This window comes from Sciurus carolinensis, chromosome 5 (genome assembly GCF_902686445.1).
Source record: "Sciurus carolinensis chromosome 5, mSciCar1.2, whole genome shotgun sequence".
NCBI lineage: Eukaryota > Metazoa > Chordata > Mammalia > Rodentia > Sciuridae > Sciurus > Sciurus carolinensis.
In genome coordinates this window covers 137,131,439-137,154,895 of record NC_062217.1, presented here as the reverse complement: position 1 = coordinate 137,154,895, position 23,457 = coordinate 137,131,439, and the positions used below count along the sequence as shown (strand labels likewise).

General features: G+C 33.3%; 1 protein-coding gene, 1 long non-coding RNA gene and 1 other non-coding gene across 14 annotated transcripts in view; 1 reads left to right on the top strand and 2 right to left on the bottom strand.

Moving 5' to 3' along the window:
• Shld2 (shieldin complex subunit 2) overlaps positions 1-23,457 on the bottom strand; it is a 91,324-nt gene that overhangs the window by 11,144 nt on the left and 56,723 nt on the right. For 10 of the 11 annotated variants that reach the window (XR_007108826.1, XM_047553807.1, XM_047553799.1 and 7 more), the window contains 3 exons: positions 16,223-16,417; positions 15,930-16,064; positions 8,676-8,882 (listed from right to left, as the gene is read on the bottom strand). Coding sequence is in view for 10 of the 11 variants with exons in the window: in XM_047553807.1 (XP_047409763.1) it covers positions 8,676-8,882; positions 15,930-16,064; positions 16,223-16,417 (537 nt within the window). In the remaining variant the exon portion in view is untranslated. Of the gene's footprint in view, positions 1-8,179; positions 8,268-8,675; positions 8,883-15,929; positions 16,065-16,222; positions 16,418-23,457 lie in introns of all 11 variants that reach the window. The other variant, XM_047553808.1, reaches the window with a different exon arrangement.
• On the bottom strand, positions 9,650-9,756 carry LOC124986081 (U6 spliceosomal RNA). Its single transcript, XR_007108982.1, has one exon. It is a non-coding gene; the product is annotated as a U6 spliceosomal RNA (small nuclear RNA).
• Positions 15,595-23,457, top strand: part of LOC124985236 (uncharacterized) — a 47,149-nt gene continuing 39,286 nt past the window's right edge. The window contains exon 1 of one of the 2 annotated variants that reach the window (XR_007108827.1): positions 15,595-15,690. This is a non-coding gene — a long non-coding RNA (uncharacterized LOC124985236). The remainder of the gene's footprint in view (positions 15,691-23,457) is intronic. The other variant, XR_007108828.1, reaches the window with a different exon arrangement.

The following is a 23,457-nucleotide window of genomic DNA, read 5'->3' as shown; positions in this document are numbered from 1 at the left end:
GTAAGCGGGTGACAGGAAACTCATACATTTGGTATCAGAAGAACTGTGAGTAAAAACAGTTCACACTCCTGAAATAATGAATAAATCAAATAAAATGTATGAAACAATAACCCTCAAAACCAGATAGTAATCTTAAAGAGATAAGAAACAAAAGATATGAGCCCTGTGACTGCCCCACCTTACAAACAAGTTTTCTGACAGTGGTACAAGAAAAAGGGACCTCAGGGAGAGCCTGATAGTTTCTTTGAGGTGAGAGGAAATGGAGCTGTAGACTGGATGACTAAAGTGGATAGAGTTCTCAGGCAGGGAAGAGGACAGATGGGACCTACAAAGAGATAACTCTGGAAAAACTGTATGGTATACCCCTGAAGAATTTAGTTGAGTATGTACTGAACCAGTTCATGTGACCAAGAAAACTACCACCCAAAAGGATGGAACAATCCCTAGAGCTCGCAGAGTTGGGAATAGTGCCTTTTCCATAAGCTACAGTGGAAAAATCTCACAATGCATATGGCATTGGATAGAGAAATCAGAAGCTTCACTTGGATATTTATGGCACTGAAAATCCATATTGGAAAAAATAATTCTCATATCAGTGCCCTCAATTTTCACCTTTAATAAAAAGAGAAACCCAAGTCAGAGAAGAAAGGAAATAATATAGATCAGAGCAGAAATCAAGAAAACAGACAAATCAGTGAAACCAAAAGGTGGTTATTCGAGAAGATCAATAAAATTAATAAACCTCCAGTCCAACTGACCAGAAAAAAAGAGAACATATAAATTACCTAATATCGGATAAGATCAATATTGTTACATACTGTGGCAATATTAAAAAGGATAGTAAGAGGCTGGGTGTGGTGGCACATGACTTTAATTACAGCTACTCAAGAGGCTGAGGCAGTAGGATCACAAGTTCAAGGCCAGTCTGAGCAACTTAGTGAGATCCTATCTCAAAAAAAAAAAGGATTGGGGGTGTTGCTCAGTGGTAGAGTGCTTACCTAGCATGTGCAAGGCCCTGAGTTCGATCCCAGTATCTCTCTCTCACACACACACACACACACAGAAAAAAAAAAAGATAGTAAGATAATATTATAATTTTATGTAAATAAATTTTTATTGCTATGCAAACAACTTAAATGAATTAAACAAATTTCTTGATAACTACAAACTACCAAAATTCTTTCAAGAAGTAGATAACCTAAATAGCTCTATATAAACTGAATGTGCAGTTAAAATCTTTCAATAAAGAAAACCTCAGTCCAGGCACAGTGCCATAGGCTTGTAATCCCAGTTACTTGGGAGGCTGAGGCAAGAGTATCGAAAGTTCGAAAACAACCTCAACAACTTAGGATATATATTCATGACCAAGTTGAGTTTTCCTATAAATGCAAAGTTGTCTTAATATTCAAAAATCAATGTAATTAATTAAAGATTAAAAAGAAAAACTATATGATTATTTCAAAAATGGAGAAAAAGCATTTGACAAAATCTAACACCCATTTGATTAAAATTTTTAGCAATGATACATGATAACTTCGATCAAGCTGATAAAAGGAATCTATAAAAAACCTATAGTCAACATCATACTAATAATGAAGATCATCCTCTCCTCCTGGCTTTCACTCTCTCTCTCTCTTGCATGTGCTCTCTCTCTCTCTCTCACCCTGTAGGGAGACACTCTGCCTGTCTGCTTAATAAACTCTCTTACATGAGTTCCCACATCCGGAGCAGTTTCTGGGTGCTTTCAAGCTTAGCACCCTGAGGAATCATAGTGTTCGGGCTCTCACCAGTAAATGAACAAGAGTTTATTAGCTCACAATCTCCTATTTAGCAGCACCCAAATTTCTCTCCTTGAGTACACACCCACCACAGGAATGAAGTAATCCAGAATTTGGGGATGGAACTGATACCACCATTTACCGGTGACGAGGTCTGCTCCCTCTAATGTTGAAGACTGAACACTAGAGAAGCACACCAAGATACGTGAAAGAGGCCAAAGAAGCAACTAAAAATGGAGATCTGGAAGAAGCATTTAAGCTTTTCAATTTGGCAAAGGACATTTTTCCCAATAAAAAGGTGATGAGCAGAATCCAAAAACTACAGGAAGCCTTGGAGGAGTTGGCAGAACATGAAGATGATGAATTTACAGATGTGTGCAACTCTGATCTGATGCTTTATCGAGAGTTGTACAACCAACTCTTTGAGCACCAAAAGGAAGGTGTAGCTTTCCTCTATAGCCTATACAGGGATGAAAGGAAAGGGGGTATCTTGGCAGATGATATGGGACTGGGGAAGACTGTTCAAATTATTGCTTTCCTTTCTGCTATGTTTGATGCTTCACTTGTGAATCATGTGCTATTGATCATGCCAACCAATCTCATTAACACATGGGTAAAAGAATTTGCCAAGTGGACTCCAGGAATGAGAGTCAAAACTTTTCATGGCCCTAGCAAGGATGTACGCACCAGAAGCCTCAATAGGATTCAGGAAAGGAATGGTGTCATAATCACTATATACCAAATGTTAATCAATAATTGGCAGCAGCTTTCAAGCTTTAATGGCCAAAAGTTTGTGTGGGACTATGTCATCCTTGATGAAGCACATAAAATAAAAAGTTCATCTACTAAAAAAAAAAAAAAATGAAGATCATGAATGAAAACGTCAACTCTCACAATTTATTTTCAATATTATACTGGAGGAGATACCAAGTGCAGTGAGGAAGAAAAATAAATAAAAAGCATCAGACTGGAAAGGATGTAGTAAAATTGTATTTACTAACAGACAAAATAATTATCTTTGTTAGAAAATCCAAGAGTAACTATTGGGCTTGGTAAATTTAGCAAGATTACAAAATACAAGATCAATATGTAAAAATCAATTGCATTTCCATATATTAGCAACAATTGCAATCGTATTTTTAAAAAATATCATTTGCAACAGCACAAAAATAGAAAAATAAACATGTCTGACAAAATGTGAAAGTCTTATATTCTGAAAACACAAAATATGCCTGAAAGAAGTTAAGGAAGACTTAAACAAGTGAAGAGACATACCTTATTCATGAATTAGAAACTCAGTATTGAGGTGTCAATTCTAGAAATTGATTTGTAGCTTCAACACAGCCCCAATCGAAATTCCAAGAGGCTTTTTTATAGAAACTGACAAATTATTTATAAAATTAATATGAAAATGCAAGTGTTCTAGAATAGCCAAAACAACTTTGGAAAAGAACAAAGGCCTGATTTTGAGAGACTTGTAAAGCTACAATCAAAACAGGGTACTACTGGTATAAGACAGACAAATAAGGGCTGGGGATATAGCTCAGTGGGTAGAGTGCCTGCAACGCAAGCACAAGGCCCTGGGTTCAATCCCCAGCACCGCAAAAAAAAAAAAAAAAAGAAGAAGATAGATTAATAGAACAAAAAAGAAAGTCAAGAAATAAACTACATATATGTGGACAACAGATATTTTACAAAGGTGCAAAGCCAATCCCTGGGAAAATAATCTTTTCGACAAATGGTATTTACATGAATGGTTAGTCATACAACAAAAACTCAGAAAGAGAGACTGAGATTCAAGCCATACCTCATATATACAAATATAATTAACTCAAACCATAGATCTAAATAAAAAATGTAAAACTCCTGAAGAAAACACAAGAGAAAAATCATTTGACCCTGCGATAGGCAAATATTTCTAAGACACAAAACCAAAAATACTATTCATGTAAAAACAAATGGTTAATTTACCTTTCATAAAATTTTATACCTGTGCTCTTCAAAAGATCCAGTCGAAAATATAAAAAGGTAACAAATTGGGAGAATATATTTGCAAAGCATATACCTGACAATGGATTTATACCGAGAATATATAAAGACTCTCAAAATTCAACACTAAATAATCAACCTGATTTTTTTTTTTAGAGATTAAAGGGATACAAATAGGAAATGAAGAACTCAAACTATCACTATTTGCTGACATGATTATATATTTAGAAGATCCAAAAAACTCCACTAGCTACCAGATAGCTCAGCTGGTAGAGTGCTTGCCTCGCAAGTACAAGGCCCTGAGTTCGATCTCCAGTACCACAAAAAAAAAAAAAAAAAAAAAGAAAAGAAAACTTCTAGAACTAATAAATTAATTCAGCAAAGTAGCAGGATATAAAATCAACACACATAAATCTAATGCATTTCTATTCATAAGTGATGAATAGAAAGAGAAATTAGGAAAACTACTCTATTCATAATAGTCTCAAAAAAAAATAAAATACTTGGGAATCAATATAACTAAAGATGTCAAAGACCTCTACAATGAGAACTACAGAACACTAAAGAAAGAAATTAAAGAAAACCTTAGAAGATGGAAAGATCTCCCGTGTTCTTGGATAGGCAGAATTAATACTGTACAAATGGCCATACTACTAAAGTGCTATACGGATTCAATGCAATTCCAATTAAAATCCCAATGACATACCTCATAGAAATAGAGAAAGCAATCGTGAAATTCATTTGGAAGAATAAGAGACCCAGAATAGCCACAGCAATTCTTAGCAGGAAGAGAGATACAGAAGGTATCACAATACCAGACCTTAAACCATACTACAGAGCAACAGTAACAAAATAGCATCGTATTGGCACCAAAAAATAGACACGTAGACTGATAGTACAGAACAGAAGACACAGAGACAAACCCACATAAATACGTTTTATCTCATACCAGACAAAGGTGCCAAAACTTAAAATGGAGAAAAGATAGCCTCTTCAACAAATGGTGCTGGGAAAATTGGAAATCCATGTGCAGTAAAATGAAATTAAATCCCTATCTCTCACCCTGCACAAAACTCAACTCAAATGGATCAAGGACCTAGGAATTAGACCAGAGACCCTGCACCAAAGAGAAGAAAAAGTAGGCCCGAATCTTCATCATGTCAGCTTTGGCCAGACTTCCTTAACATGACTCCTAAAGCGCAAGAAATGAAAGCAAGAATCAATAAAAGGGATGGATTCAAACTAAAAAGTTTTTCCTCAGCAAAGGAAACAATCAATAATGTGAAAAGAGAGCCTACAGAGTGGGAGAAAATCTTTTCCGCATGCACTTCAGATAAAGCACTAATCTCCAAAAATTATGAAGAACTTAAAAAAATTTTACACCAAAAATACAAAGAATCCAATAAATAAATGGGCTAAGAAATGAGCAGACACTTCACAGAAGATATACAAGCAATCAACAAATATATGAAAAAGTGTTCAACATCTCTAGTAATAAGAGAAATGTAAATCAAAACTACCCTAAGATTTCATCTTACTCCAATTAGAATGGCTATTAACAAGAATACAAGCAACAATAGGTGTTGACGAGGATGTAGGGAAAAAAGCACACTCATACATTGCTAGTGGAATTGCAAATTAGTGCTACCACTCTGGAAAGCACTATGGAGATTCCTCAGAAAACTTGGAATGGAACCACCATTTGAACAGTTATCCCACTCCTTGGTTTATACCCAAAGGACTTAAAATCAGCATACTACAGTAATTCAGTCACATTGATGTTCATAGCAGCTCAGTTCACAATAGCTAGATTGTGGAACCAACCTAGATGTCCTTCAATAGATGAATGAATAAAGAAACGTGGTATATATACACAATGGAATATTATTCAGCCATAAAGAAGAATAAAATTACAGCATTTGCAGGTAAATGGATGGAGTTGGAGAATATCATGCTAAGTGAAATAAGTCAATCCTAAAAAACCAAAGGCTGAATGTTTTTTCTGAGAAGTGGATGCTGATACATAACAGCGGGGGGGGGGGGGGGGGGGGGGAGGCAGTAAGGGAAGAATGGAGGAACACTGGATTGTGTAGAGGGAAATGAGGGGAGAGAAGGAGACAAGGGAAGGAAAGATAGTGGAATGAGACAAACATTATTACCCTATGTACATGTATGAGTGCATGAATGGTGTGAATCTACAGCATGTGCAATCATAGAAATGAAAAGCTGTACCCCATTTGTGTATAATGAATCAAAATGCATTCTGTAAAAATAAAAATAAATTATAAGCAATTGTGTATTTACTAATGAATTTTAAATAAAGATCACAGATAAATAGACAAAAAAATAAAATAAAATGGGCAAAAGATTTCAATTGATATTCCACCAATAAAAGATACATGGATAGGGTTGGGGATATAGCTCAGTTGGTAGAGTGCCTGCCTAGCATGCACAAGGCCAGGAATTCAATTCCCCAACACCACCAAAAACAAGAAAGAAAAAAAAAAAAAAAAATACATGGATAATAACTGAGTACACAAGAAAGATGCTCAACATTATTGACCAGTAGAGAAATACAAATTAAAACAGTAATGAGCTCTCACTACATATCTATTAGAATGACTAAAATTAAAAAGAAGGACCCTAACTAATGTTGACCAGAACGTATAGAAATCAACTTTCATATACTGCTGGTGAGAATATAAAATGGTACAACCACTCTGGAAAACAGTTTGGCAGTTTCTTTAAATGTTAAATACACTATATAATTCAGCTATTTTATAGGTATTTCACTCAAAAGAAAAGAAAGACTATGTCCATATAAAGTCATGTACATGAAAATTTATAAAAGCTTTATCTGTAATAATCATGATCTGGAAAAAAACTCCAAATATGTATCAACATAAGAAAAGATATGAACTACTGATATACACAACAACATAGATGCATCTTAAAAGAATTTGCCTCCTGAATGATGATAGACAAAACATATACATACTATAAGATTCCATTTATTTTTGAAAATCATAGAAAATTCAAACTAAAATCAAGTGATAGAAAGCAGTTCATGGCTGCCTAGAAGGGTCAGAAGCAGGTATGAGTGGGAGTAAGAGACTACAAAAAAGCAAAAGGAATACTATTTTGACTGTGATAAGTTTCATGGGTTTCATATAAAAACCCACATAAATGGATAATGATTACTGTATGAAAACTATACCCAAAAACTCTGTTAAGGTTTTGTTTTTTAATCTACCACTTGGTTTTTGAACCACACTTGAAAGGCATTAACTCTAAAATGTGAAACAACTTTCAAATTACTGTGAAAGTACCAAAAGGGAGGCATACAATGTCAGTTTAAAAGTCCCAGAAACATACTTCAGATTCTTAGCAAGTGATCTCTTAAGAATTGTAACATTTCATTTTGGACCAGACTCTTTTTATTGAAAAAATTACAAAAGAAATCTTATTGTTTCACTTAAGCTACATGTAGTATTTTATAAAATCTAAAAGCATTTAAGAATTCAGAAAATTATTCATGCAAATGGAAAAATGAAGTTAAAATTCTGTATGAGGATCCAAAGTTCCTCAGTTATTCTCAATAACTTAACCTATAAAAGCTTCAAAAATGGTAATCTTATAAAGCTTATAAAAATTCTTAGAAATTTTTTGACCAACTACTTTCTTCTTCATTAAAAAATTTGAACTATGGAACAAAATTAACTTATATATACATTCCATTATCTTCAATTCTTATTTCTTCTCCAAAATGTATTTACTATCAGAGTCAATGGAAACCTTTCCATTACTTTCCAAAGTTGAAAATCACTGTCACTTATTAATTAGTGGAATTTAGCAACCCTTATAGCTAAAAATGCTATTTAATTTGTTATACCTTCAACTAGAAGCTAGCATCTTTTAGCATTACCTTTGTCAGTGGGAAGCCAATGCAAACTAGTGAAACCTATTTCCCATTGAAATTACAAGTATTTATCTAATTATTTTCACTACTGTACCCTCTCTTCATTCCAAAATTCTTGGCCTTTTGAATTTAAAATGTATTCCTTTCCTTCTGCACTTCAAACAAATCGCTTTAATTATACTTAGTTAATGGAAAATATGAATATGTGTATGTAATTCATGATCAAAGTAATTCTTCTATGTGCCATGCTTCTGAGTTCTGCAAGGTTAGAAGATTACACTTCATTATTATAATGAAATACTTGAGGCAGGTTAACTTTATTAAAAAAAAATGTTTATTTAGCTCACAGTTCTGGAAATTCAAGAGTATGGCACTGGCATTGGTGTGGCTCTAATGAGAACCCCATGATGACTGGCAGGAATGCATATGAGAGATCATACTGCTGAACAGGAAGCCAGAGACTGGGGTCCCACAATCCCTTTTGAGGGCATACCTCTATTAATTCAAAGACTTCCAGTGGGTTCCACCTCTTAAAATTCTACCATGTCCCACAGAGGAAATCAAGTCTCCAACACATGAACCTTGGGAGACAAACAACATCCAAAACCATAGCAGGAAGTACAAGTTATTTCATTTTACAAAGCAATATATACATTTCACAGGTCCTTTATCAATTTTAAATCTTAGCAACCATGTCTAGATGACAGTTGAGTGACTTCATAAGATGTTTATCTCAACACTGACTCTGGTTAAGGTCATTTGCCTATTTCTAACTTATCAAATGATGAGCTGCTAGTAACTATGCATGAAAAATATTTTTAAGTGATCCCTAATTACAAATTTACCTCAAAGGATTAGAGACAGAAAGCTAAGAGGCCGTCAATATCTGGTTTAGTTATTTGCAAGTTTACTTTTATATTCAATTATACTTTTCCTCACAAATGGCTCATATTATCTCTATCAACATTTTATGCGTATAAAGATCTTACCTGAATACTTATCCTTTAGATGGGTTGCTAAATCGGACATCTTGACCAAAGTGGGTGCACTATTTTGAAATTTTGCTTTAAATGTAATTGCCCTTATATCATCATCAAACAGACATTCACAGGATGACCATGGTGTTGTATGCAATTCTAGGTTTTCTAGTGTGCAGTTGCGCTGAACCAAAAGATATTTAAATTCCCAGATATAATCTTAAACAAAAACAAAAACAAAAAGTTACCCAAAGAGAAAAGGTCTAGGTTCAGAATCAGAGTAAACAGGTTAGCCTAACTGAAACACTTAAATACAACTTTTATGACTAAAGAATTTGGCCATAAAGAGACAAAATATAAATGTTGTTTTAAAGCCATAGTATAATTATGTTAGAGATAATTTTGTTTGTTTTTATTTTAGGTATTGGGTATTAAACCCAAGGACGCTTAACCACTGGGTCACATCCTCAGCCCTTTAAAAAAATTTTTTTATTTTGAGACATGGTCTCACTAAGTTGCTGAGGCTGGCTTTGAACTTGCCATCCTCCTGCCTTAGCCTCCCCAAATTGCTGGGATTACAGGCATGCACCACCATGCCTAACTTAGAAATATTTTTTTTTTAATTTGATGACATCTTTATTAATAAGAGCCTCTAATGACTTAGAATCATCATCCTCCTGATACAGAGGAGACCTTCTTGCAAATGAGATTTTTTTTTGTATTGAAAGTTTTCTTTTTATTTATTTATTTTACAGAGTGCATTTTGATTCATTGTACACAAATGGGGCACATCATTTCGTTTCTATGGTTGTGCACAATGTAAATTCATACCATTTGTGTAATCATATATGTACATAAGGTAATGATGTCTGTCTCATCCCACTATTTTTCATACCCTCCTCCCTCTCATTTCCCTCTACGGTAATCTGAAGTTCCTCCATTCTTCTCTCCTACCCACCCCCCCAATTATATATCATTATCCACTTAAAAATATGGAATGCCTCACGAATTTGAGTGTTATCTTTGCGCAGGGGTCATGCTAATCTTCTCTGTATTGTTCCAATTTTAGTATATGTGCTGCCAAAGCAAGCACTAGAAATAATTTTAATAAAGAATTTTCTAAAGACTGCTTGGTCTCCTAAAGTCTTCATTTATCATAACCAACTGCTTTATTGAATAGCAAATTCTCATTTTGATATCTGCAGGCAAAGATTTTTTTTTTTTTTTTTTTTTTGCGGTGCTGGGGATTGAACTCAGGGCCTTGTGCTTGCAAGGCAAGCACTCTACCAACTGAGCTATATCCCCAGCCCAAAGATTTTTTTTTTAGGAGGTATTTTTTAAGGACATTGAAATGTACACAGGTTTTACATAAGCAATGTTTTACTGGTATTTCAATAGCTTAGTCATCACACTTAGTTAACTTTTCTAGAACTTAATGAAAAAGTATTATGTAATTATCCCAGTAACAATTCTAATTTTTAAAACACAGTGGAACAGATCTTCTTGCCAAATAATCATTATATATTAGTAAATTCAACTTAAAATGATAATAAACAAAAGGAAATTTCTCAGCACTAATTTTTCAAATAACAGCTGCCTGTTTAGTTTCCCACTTCAGGTCATAAATCTAATTCATTCCCACCCACTCACTTTCTTAGGTTTTTTCACTAGGTTTTTTTTGTTTTGTTTTGTTTTGTTTTTGGTGAATAATAAGTAAACAAGTCAGTTAATCTGTACAGACAGCATCATTAGACAGAACTAAAGTATAAATATTCCAAAGTGCTGCTTAAAACCAATCACTACCAGCTGGTGGTATGGGTTGGGTATGTAAATCAGTGGTACAGCACTTGCCTAGCATGCCCTGGGTTGTATCCCAGCACCACAAAACAAAACAAAATAAACAAACAAAAAATTTCTACTTTTAGTTTTCTTGTCTTACTAAAAAATACACACTCTGAAATCACAGATAAGCTAAGTAAATAATTAAACAGTAGCTTCATGATCTCCACACCCTAAAACAAACACAATTAACAATTTTTTAGACAACCAGTTCTTTGCAATTTTTTAAATTTTTTGCTTAATGTATCAAATATATATTTCATGTCATTAAATATTATACATTATTAAATTGCATAATATGCCATTGTACAGACATACCAAAATCTTTAAAATTATTATAGCAATTCTCTATTTTGATACATTTTGCTTTTTATTTTTCACTATTATAAACAATACCATGATAAAAACATTTACAGCTACATCTTTACAGATATTCCTGCTCGATTGTAATTGATGTCCTGCTCAAGGTGTAATGAGTCAAAGGTACCCCAAATTCTTTTATAAGGCATCTGCAACTATCCTCAAAATGGTTCTGCCAATTTACATTCCCAACTGTTTATAAGCTGTTTTCCCAATTTTTTCTATCAATTTCTTCCAAGAAAAATCATCTATCATTATTATTTTATTTGTGTGTCTTCAATTACTTGCAGAGTAATTTTTCATATATTTATTAACCATTTTTATTCCCTCTTTACAGCCTTGCCTCTTTATATTCTTTTCAATTTATCTTTACAGATTTTTCTTATTGCATTATTTTCGGACATAATGCAATTTTTTCTGGTTTGTCACATCTTTTAATTTTGCATATGGTTGTTTTTGTTTAGTAGATTTTGTTGTGAATTTTATTTAATTATCCAATCTTTGCGTTCCAAGAGAATTCATTTCTATTTTCTTCTACTTATTTCTTTTTTTCATATTTGAACCTTGAATGCATCTGGGATTATTTTGGCACAAACATGAAATAGAAACTGCATTCTATTTTTTCCTCAAATCACTGTTAAATGTTCTAAACGTCAAATATTCTTTTTTTCAAAAGGAAAATGTTTTAGTTTGACTTTTAAAATAATAAATTTATTGTAAAACACTTAGTAAAATAAAAGGGAGGTAATAGGTTAAATAAGATTGGTCATTTTTAATAAACTGACTAATGGGTACTTAAGTTCCTTATTCATACTTATTATTCTCACTACTCTTCTATGTTTGAAGGCTTTTACAAAAGTTAAAAAAAATGTAGACACACACAAATTCAGATAAAATTCAAACTAAAGGTATAAATAAAAAATAAAAACCAAACATAAGACCATTATACAGAATAACCACTGACAGCATTTTGTTATATATATTTTCAGATCTTTAAATGTACATTGATACTTATACTTTTATAAGAATGGGATACTATCATACACTAAGTTTTATGAAGTCCTTTTAAAAACTAAGTAATACATCATACACATCTTTCTAAGCTAGTGAATATATATATATATATATTTTTTTTTTTTTTTTGGATAGTAAATACCATATGTGTCCACCCAGACCATAAACAACTCCCTTAACTATTTCCTGCCACTGAATTAAGTTTAAGCGCTCATATGACTATTATATTTTATATAACTCTGTCTTCCTGGTCACAACTTGTTGAATCAGATTTAGTCTGGGCAATCAGATTCTCTTTGCTGGGAATTTGGAAATGGGACTGGTGTCTCTCCCCAACCCTTCTTCTCTCTCTCTCTCTTTTTTTTTTTTGGTACTGGAGATTGAACCCAGAAGTGCTTAACCACTGAATCACATCCCTAGTCCTTTTTATTTTTTATTTTGAGACAGGGTCACACTAAGTTGCTTAGGGACTAGCTAAGTTGCTGAGGCTGGCTTTGAACCTGAGATCCTCCTGCCTCAGCTTCCTGAGTTGCTGGGATTACAGGCATGTGCCACCATGCCTGGTAGGACTAGTCTCTTAAAAGGAAAAGTAAAATCAGGAGTTAGGGAGCAACCATCCTCTGTTTTTTTATATTATGGAAAAGCAGAGAAAATCTGACTTCTATTAAATAATTTCAGATAAAGCAAATCACAGAAAAGCTCCTGGGGACTGCTATAGCTTTTAGGTTCCTGGTTCTAAGGGTCCCTAGAATCCACCAGCACTCTTGCCCTTGTTTACTATGAGACACCCACATACTTTGAATTGTTTAAGGTAGCCAGCAGAATGGAGTTCTAGCTCTAATACAAGCCATCAGAACTCAAGTTTAGCAATTAGTTTTTTGTTTGTTTGGGTCTGGTGCAAGTTAAGCATGAGCTCTACCACTGAGCTACACCCACATCTCTACCCATAATTTTTTTAACACATCCCATGGATTAAAAAATCTTCAAATGCATACCTTTTTATTTTTATCATTGTGATTCTTTTCCTTATTGTTTTTAAAACCAGCAACTTTATTTCCACCTCAAATTTGACTCTTTTACTCTTTAAAGACAGTGAGGAATTTGAATGGTTGAATAACCTGTATTTTAATCTTCGTTCATAAAGAAAATAACTACTAGTGTAGGCAGTGCAGTGTAGTGAAAATACAATGGGTGAACTAGTTAGACAAGGTGCTTGTATTCATAGAACTTACATTCTACTGTAGTAAGAAAATTAATCAACAAGAAAGACAATGAGCTAGAATGGAGTACAAAGGGTGATCTGACAGAGAGTGTTTATGTCATACATGTGTGAGGCCTCTGAGGATATAAAATTGGAGCAGACGTGAAGGAGCCAAGAATGTGGGAGAGTTAGAAGAAAAGTGCTCTAGGGAGAAGCGACTAATAGCGTACCTGAGAATAAATCTAAGATACATTTAAGACCCTGAAACAGGAAGAAGGTTGGCATGTTTAAGTAACAGAAAGGAACTGTGTGTCAGTTAAGTTAGTGAAATCTGAGGGAGAGTTGTATGAGATAAACTGTGATATGTTTTTACATTTGAATCATGAACTAAGGAGGTTAGTGGATTTCAAACCTCCATGCAGACATAACTGTGACTTGGTATAACATATAGTCTTTTTTTTTTTTTTTTTATGGTGATGCTGGGGATTGAACCTCAGGCCTTGTGCATGCTAGGCAAGCACTCTACCACTGAGTCACACTGAGCCACATCCCCAGTCCTCGGTTTTTTTTAAACATACAGTCTTAAGTGTTGGGACTATCTGCATATGCTCTATGCTTAATTAGTTATTTCTTGAGAGTATCTTATTATGATTTGTTATATATTTGATAATTGAAATATTATGACTTCTATTAAATAATTTCAGAAAAACATTGCATTGAAAAAGCATTTATTTCTGGATATTTTATTTTACTCTTAAGAAGTGTACTTTAAATAAGCCAATCCCAAAACACCAAAGGCCGCATGTTTTCTCTGATAAATGGATGCTGATACATAACAGAGGTGGGGGGTCAGGGTAAGAGAAGAAAGGAGGAACACTGGATTGTATAGAGGGAAATGAAGGGAAGGGAGAGGGTTGGGAGAAGGAAAGATGGTGGAATGAGATAAACATCATTACCCTTATGTACATGTATGATGACATGAATGGTGTGATTCTACATCATGTACAACCAGAGAAATGAAAAATTGGACCCTACTTGTGTACAATGAATCAAAATGCAATCTGTAAAAATTTTAAAAATAAGTATAAAATATAAAGAAGTATACTTTAGGGCTGTGATTGTGGCTCAGTGATAGAGGACTTGCCTAGCATGCAAGAGGCATTGGGTTCAAACGTGAGCACCACATAAATATAAATAAAATAAAATGTGTCCATCTACAACAAAAAAAAAAAATTTTTTTAAAGTGTACTTTATGCCCTAGTTTACCCTTGTCAGGACCTAAACTGTGACCAACGCTTGCTACAGATGAAGCACGTCAAATTCCTACTAGCAATGCATGTTTCAAAGGAATGTGAATTTTCTTATGATTCATTCCAAAAACATCAACTCTATTATCTTCAATAATAACTATTGGTGATCATTTCTGATTATATCATCTAAATGTCAGTTTGTTATCCTTACAACCAAGTAAAACCAGTGCTCCATACAGAGGTAAATACAGAGAAGGCCTCAAGAAATATTAAATGAATAAATAGAATGTTAATAATTTCTGAAACCAGAACCACTTAAGTGTCCTTCAACATTGGCATTTCCTATTAAAAACAATTGTCTTGAAGTATTGAAATGGATGTTAAAACTTTATAACAATGGTATAAACAAAAGTAAGTTGAATTAACAAATGAATAAAGAACTACATCTTAACTCCTCAATTTGTAAGTTTTCAATATTAACCTATAGAATTATCTAGAAACAACTATAATTTCTCTTCTGTTACTAAATAACTATTAACATTAAAAGGCTACACACACTGAGCCGCTTTGCTACAGCTCCATTATACCCCTGACCTACATTTTTGTTCAGCATGCACTAGACTCATGTTCCAAGCTGTGACATGGTGGTCAATGATCACACTTAGTCTACTAACGAATGTTTGTCAGATTTCTCAACTAAATAAACATCTGTCACTGTTTGATCCTAGCATAAAAGTCAAAAGTCAGACTTATCTCAAATTCTAGTTATAGGCTATTAATGATTAAGAGACACAATGTGACAGATCCTATCTTCAGGTAACTATTTGGTTGGAAGAAGTTTAGAAAGAGACATTAACTCCTTCAGGTAAAAATAATGGTTCATATGCTTAAGCAATCTCTATTAATTTTGCAGGGCAAAACAATTCATAAACTACTATTAAACTATCTCAACTAAAGGATCTCATGAAAGCAAAATAATTATTACAACTAATGGATCTCCCAAAAGCAAAAGGAAGATATATTATTTTATTGATACATCAATACCATTTAATGCAATGCACCATAAATTATTAACCTATGCTTTAGAGAAAAATGTAACATCAGGTTATCTTTTAAAAATGAGCATCCTATTGTGGCTTCAGTTTTAGAACAACTGGAATAAAAACCTGGAACATGATAATTTATTGAATAGTAATTGTTACTTGAAAGAGTTAATGTAACTGCCCTAACATCTGCCTTCTAACCAAAGAGGAGTTTATTTATCAGAGCACTTTGGCAGGAAAAAATAAAAATGTAGAAGTTTCTCCAGAATTAAATTTGTAAAGAACATTATCTGAAGGACATAAGATCTTCACTAAGAAAGGTAAAGTAGTATATCTGAAGATAAATATAAGCCTTTACTTTGTCAGTATTAATTATAGATAATAACTATTTAGATAATTAGAGATAATAACTACTTAATTGCTAAGAGGTCTAAAACTCTAAGAAATTTGCAGAATATTATTCAATCATCATCTCTTCAGATTCTCTTCATTTTAGGCTCATAAGCATTAATCATTTACCAAAATATAAATAGGTTAAATGCTTTTTTGGTGTATTTACCTTTTTTCCTTTGAAGTTGAGGGTACCAGGCTGCTCCAGGACCCCATAATACAAGCACATAGTGTTGACCTTGGGCCTGTTCCACTGTTAACATAACTTTCCTTTGCTTCTGTCCTCTGTAACTGTATAATGACTCTGGAAAAGGAAAAGGAAGATCTTGATTGACCTTAGTTTATCACAGGTGACATTATAATGTCTCATGATAAAGAGTGATAACTAGGCGATAAACTAAGACAGTCTTGTATCTTAATCTTTTTATAACCTAAAATTAAAGAGGCACTCAAAATGTTTACCTGTCAGTACAGTGATATCCACAACTCTGAGTACTGCATGGACTAATATATCAGGTTGAAGTCGCTCCAATTCTACAAACTCTATACTGTTCCCTCTCTGAGGCTGCCTCTGTGGAAGATCTTTGAGATAGAAATGGTTTGAAGACACATATGCCAGTAAATCCTGAAGTGCAACATCGCTAACTATACCGGAATCTAAGGAAGGAAAAAACACACAAACATGGACAAAAAATGGCAACATCATGTTTGCTTGATAATGCATAATATTTTCTTTGAACTAAACTGTATGTTATAAAGTGTGATTAGACATAAAACATGACTTCATTTGTACATAAACATATTCTTGAATCAGCTTAAATGCAAAACAATAGTTGATATTTTTCCGCAATGGAAACAGAATTATTTACCATCTCAAAAAACTTTGCTCTTTCCCCTTCTTCTCTATTTGGTTGAAAATACCACTTTTCTACTAATTAGCCAAGCTTGAAATTCCATTTTTTAACCCCTCCACCACCATGATAATATTTGTTGGTTTCCCAATCTCTAGAGTATGACTTGTCTTTCCCACCTATCCTGACCACTGCCATTCTTCTATAAGCCCCTTAGCACTTCCCATCAGAAATACTCTACTGAACATGCCTTAATTTTTCCCATGTTTATGTAGCCGATGATGAGCAGCTGTAATTCTGTTGCTTTTATTAGGCTGCAATGCTGTCATGCTCTTCTTTCACCATCCAAATACCACACATTTTAACAACCATTCTAGGCCCACAGGAATTCTTCCTCCTGAACTCAAGAATTTTTTTTTTCTCTCTCGTTTGGCATTTACCCATGTGCCACGCTGTAATAATGCTCAATTGCAAGATTAGTTATTTAATTCTTCAGTCAAATTTAAATTATTTTCTTATCTAATTTTTTCTTGTTTTTGGAGTTGTACATTACATACAATAAAATGTGCTTTTGAAATACACAAATTGATATTTTTTTTAATTGTTGATGGACCTCTATTTATTTTTTTGCAGTGCCAAGATTTGAACCCAGTGCCTCACACATGCTAGGCAAGGGCTCTACCATTGAGCCACAACCCCAGCCCCTGATTGATGAATTTTGATGTATAAATTTTAATTTCCCTGAAGAAAAAGGAGTTATGTTTGAATACTTGCTTGAGTGTTGACAAAAAATAAGATGTTGGCAAAAAAGTACTTGTTATTTTTTAGAAAGAAGAGTTTATAAGTTGATTTATGATTCTTCTTTTCTTCTATTAATATGCTCATCCTTGTGTACTCCCTCAGCTAGATTAAACCCTCATTATTCACTCTTCAGGACATTATCTGTTATGTGCCAGGCACTATTATCAGTACCAAAGATACAAAAACAAACCACATCACAATCTCAACACTGAAGGAGTCAAGGACCTAGAGAGGGACAATAACAAACACTGGCCACATGTAGGCAAGCATTCCTAAGAACACAGAGAAAAAGAACTGCCTGGGAAAGCTGGGAGAGGCTTTATTGAGGGAATTCTTGAGCTGGGTTTTGGGAAAATGTCTAAGAGATCTTTTAGGTCAAGATTTGCTTTACATTTCAAGATAAAGAGAAGGAGTTAGAAATCTGCTTTTGGTAGTCTGCTGAAGCATACAAAGTCATATCTAAATAATATTTATTATAACAATTTTACTGTACAACAATATACAGCAGCTTATCTACTATTGTAATTTTAAAGTAATGATATAAATGGTAATCAAGTTATCTTCAATAATTGTATAGTAAAATGATAATATATGTGATTTTATACTAATATCACTGTGTATCATTGCCTTATTTGCAGTGGAATGAAATGTTAAATTTAAGGGGAGAGTAAAGAAAAGATTTCTAGCACAGTTAAGTGGATAAATTAGATAAATGTTTTAAAGTTTTCAGACAGATAAAAGGAACATACTCTAATTAGGATTACTCAATTCCCAAGTGAATTCTATGAAACAATGCTGATCTCACTAACAGAGATAACATACATAAGAAAAAGGACAGCATAAAAACTAAATAAGGGAAACGATAGTAGGAGGTCAATTAGGTTATACCTCCACTCAACTCCAAATATCTCCTTCCATAGCTCCAATTTATTAACCAGACTGAATTTTTCCATAGTTATTTCTAGCACATCTGGACTCAGAAGGGACAGGTTCAAATTTTGACTTTGTCAATAATGAGCTCTGTGAATCTGTAAATCTCTGGGCCATTAGTGAGAAAAATGATCTCTAACATCAAATTATATATTAGTCCTTGTTTCATAAAAATCAACATGGAAATATCAAATTACTAAGATTCCAAACAGACTACCTCATGGAAACACTGTGTTAGCCTTTGAATTATATGTTTAACTTAGTAATAGTCAAGATAAATTTATATTCCATCACATTTTCAGAACTAGTTTGTAAAATATGTAACAATTATAATGAGAAAGAACAGAATTCTTTTAAAAAAGTGCAATACATTTTGAAAAGTAAAAATGCTTTCTTTAATGTAACTACTTGCAAACTCAAACTAACCAAACTAAGTTGTTCTTTAAGAAAAATAACTGCAGTATTCTCAAACCATCAACTGATAACCATTTCCCTAAATCAAACAAAAATACTTTAGAATATACTTTATTTAGCTACTAATCTGTGAAAAATAGAGCAACATAAATTCCTATGTAAATATAAAAACAAAGAAATTGAAGTACCTTCTAAAGGTTATTTCATTAGTTTAAGGCTTTTCACGTTGCTTTACAAAAACCTGAAGCTCCATGGGATATTCTTCCTGCAGAATTAGGTTCAAAGATTTTTATGGGGCTGGGGTTGTGGCTCAGTAGTAAGCGCTTGCCTAGCACGTGCGAAGCACTGGGTTAGATCCTCAGCACCCTGGATTTATTTATTTGCCTGTTAATAAATAAATAAAATGAAGGTATAAAAGATTTTATGAAATTACTAAACTATTCCTGAATCTAGATAAAACTTAAGATGAGAGATATCTGTCTCCCAAATCTCTTGCAAAATATTTATGCCCATTAGCTATCATTCACATAAACATATTTTCTAAGTTGTGGTAACTTCAAGTTCAGTAAAAGATTAAATTTCAATCTTAAGAAATCACAAAATTAAAAAAAATTGACTGACTTACAACTGACCAAAACCATCCTGTCTTAATCACCATAGTTCACACTTAGTCCTGATAACTAAGAGGGCAAATCATCCTGCCTACTCTTCTTTATAAAATGCCCTGTCTGATTTGGGACACTTACTCTTCTACATAAATATCAGATAATCTATCAAACTTCATGAAAATCATATTGGGATTTTCACTAGATAGATACTGAATTTATACACCAACTTGGGGAAAACCGAAATCTTCACAATGTTAAATCTTCCAATCATCAAATAAGGCATATTCTTATTTAATTCATCTTTAATTTCTCTTAATTTAAAAGTTTTCCTTTTTTATTTGTTCTAATTAGTTGTACATGACAGTAGAATGCATTTATACATTTTGATAGATCATACATAAATGGAGCATAATTTCTCATTTTTCTGATATTGTAGGATCACATTGGTCATATGTGTACATGACGTAATAACGTGTTTTACTCTACTATCCTTCTTACCCCCATACCCCTTCCCCTTCTTTCACCTTCTTTCTACCTAATATAACATAACTGTTCCTTCTGAAGTCTGTCTTACACAGTTAGATTTATTACTATATACTTAATACATGTGATAATCATGTAAATAGTGCCTTCTCTCTATTTAAGTGTTACTAGTTATTAGTTGTTTCCATACTAGAGATGCAATTGACTTTTATATATTAATCTCTTAGCCGGGCACCCCTGCTAAACTTTCCCATTATTTCTAACAATTACCTTAGTTTTAAAGGGGAAGATCCTATGTAAACCATCATAGTATCTATAAGTTTTATTTCATCCTTCTAAAATTTATATATCTTTTTCCATGTTTTACCACACTATTTAACATCCCTAATACAATATTAAATGAAAGTAGTCATAGTAGTATCCCTGTGTCATGTCTGAATTTCAAAAGCAAAATTTCTACTATTATTCCAACTAGGATAATTTTTCTGGGTATTTTTTAAAGACTAACTTTGTGACATGAATAGGTATTGAATTTCATCAAAAGCCTTCTTTGTACTTTTAACATAACCATCTACGGCTTTTAAAAACCTTTTGAAGTCAGGCACCATGGCACACATCTGCAATCCCAGTGACTCAGCAGACTGAGACAGAAGGATTGCATGTCTGAGGCCAGGTTGGACAATTTAAGGAGACCCTGTGTCAAAAATTAAAAAGGGCTGGTGATGTAGTTCAGTGGTAGAGCTCCCCTGGGTTTCAATTCCCACCTCTCTAAAAAAACTTGTTTTGAATTAATGTTAGACTCACAAAAAAGTGAAAAAAATAGTAGTTCCTTATATTCTTCACTCTACACCCTCTAACATGAATAGTTCACATATAATAGAATATTTACATTAAATAATATATTAATTGGTTAAATATTACTAAACTATAGATCTCTTTAAAATTTTACTAATTTTCTGCTAATATCTTTTTTATATATAGGTCCCTATTCAGGATTCTACATTACACTTAATTATTACTTCTCTTTAGTCTCCTCCAATCTGTAAGAGGTCCCTAGTTTTTTCTTGTCTTTGATGACCTTGACTCTTCTGGAGAGTATTTGTCAATATTTTATAGAATATCCCTTCACTTAGGCTTTTCCAGTGATTATAATGAAGTTATGCACTTTTGGAAATACCACAAAAAGAATTCTTGATATCATGTCTTTTTCCTGATGATATTTACCTTAACCACTCAGTTAAATTGGTGTGTGACAAGTTTCTTCACTATAAAATTATTATTTTTCCTCCTATAAGCTGGACACTCTGCTGAGGGGATACTTTTGAGACTATGCAATGCTATCTGTCCTTAAATTTCCAATTACTACATTTGAGCATCTATCAGTGGACCCCTGTCTGCAATACTTACTACTGTGGGGTTTACCTGGTGATAATGCTCTATTTTCCACTTTTCTCTCACATTTCTTAATCAGAATTCCATTGTAACAAAGAGCTCCCTCTCCTCCCTTAGTTGAATAAGTTAATATCAAAAGGACTCATAAATATTTATTGTATTCCATGAATCATAATTTAATTATATTATTTGTCTATTTATTTTACAACAGTAGGGATTAAACCCAGGGCCCTGCACATGCCTAAGCAAGCACTCTACCACTAAGTTACACCCCCAGTTCTTTTTATTCTATTTTGAGACAGGGTCTCACTAAGTAACCTTGGCTGGCCTGGACCTTGCAATCCTCCTGCCTCAGCCTCCCAAGTAACTGGGATCACAGTTGCATGTGCCATAATACCCAGCCCATTATTTATTTTCTTGTGCCAAGTTTTCCAGTTTCAAGTTGATCCTTCAGGTTGGCTCCTGCTTTCTTTTAACAAGCCTTTTCTGGTACCTTAAAGTTCCAAGATCATATTGTATTTTCCCTGACCTAGCAGTTCTGCAATGGACCATTTCTACCAAAACCATTTCATTTTATTAAAGAATAATATCTATAGACCAACATCTGGACTCTAGGTATACCTGTTGTTAATACAGTATCACTGTTTATATGCCCTCTCAGCAGACAGGACTGGAAAATAAATATATATATGTGTGTGCATACTAGCCCATTCATATGTGCATACCAATATTTCTGTATCTCTTTATATATTCAAAAGAGAGCTTATAATAATGCCTGAATCCAATCCAAAAAGTTCATTTTAACCATTATCTTTTCCTGGCTTATAATTTCTTCCTCTAAAAGTGAAAAATCCAACTAATTACCCACAGTCTATTCTCTTATTTGCTCAATTTTGAGAATCATACTTTACTGTATTACAGGGTTTATGTACAGCACTATCTTTAAACTTACAGAATCCAGTCAACATACTGTTTTCCAGTTACTTAGGTTTGTTTTTTTCTTCCCCATCTGCTTCTCAGTAGTTATTTTATTTCTTTATAACACTGACAGATTTATTGATTAGTGTTTGTATTCCATTTGGGATACAAGCTCCCCTCCCATTCTAATTGCTCCTTTGAAAGCAAAGTACATATGTAATTTCATTACGTACTGCCAACTACCTCCAAAAGGGTTTAACAATTTTTGTTCCCACCACCAATATGTGAGAATACCTACATACCCACAGCCTCACCAATGGACTATGTTGCCATATTTTTTTTAAATTTCACCAACTTCATAGGTGAGAAATTATATCGTTCTGTAGTTGTAATTTGAATTTCTCTAATTAAAGCTGAGTGAATTATGTTTGAGGGTCACTTTTAAATTATTTTTTGAAAAATGACCATTCATTTCTTCTCCCTGTTTTCTCATTTCCTCTCAGGTCCTTTGTCACTGAATTTTTTTAAAGTTCTTTATGTATTGAGATATTAGTCTTTCATTTAGAGTACATGTTGCAAACATTTTCTTCAAGTTTGCCAGTTGTATTTTGGCTTTATTTTTCAGTGCTTTTGGTCATGAAAAGGCTTATTTCTCTGTAGTCAAATTCACCAGTCTTGCCTTACTGCCTCTAAATTTTGAGTAATATTAAGAAAGCCTTTCCCTATACCAAGATTCAACCATGTTTCCTTCTAGTAGATGGTTTTATTTTTTACATTTAGGCTCTTACGTTGTTTGGTATTTATTATTCCTTTTGTTGAGACATGTGCCTAATTTTATTTTTTGCCAAATGGTTATCCAAGTTGCCTCAGCACTATTTACTAAACAGTTACACTTAATTCAATGATTTCCTATATGACCTCTGACATATACTAAACTGCTTCACGGATGTGGGTCTAAATCTGATCTTCCTATTCTTTTCCCCTAATCTACTTTATTCACATACCAGTACCTCATTTTAATCATAAAGGCTTAAATGTTTCAATAGCTTTAATGCAGTTTTCCTTTTTTCAGTGTTTTCCTAACTACATTTGCATATTTGCTTTTTCATAAGAACTTTAATATCAACTTTTATATGTCATAATAGAAATTGTTGGTACTTTTATTGGAACTGCATTGAATTTATACATTAACTTAGGGAGAAAGGACATAATGTTGAATCATCCTATCCAAAAACAGAGGAGGTCTTTCCGTTTACTCATGTCTTCATTTCTTTTTGGAGTATTTAAAATTCTTCCTTAT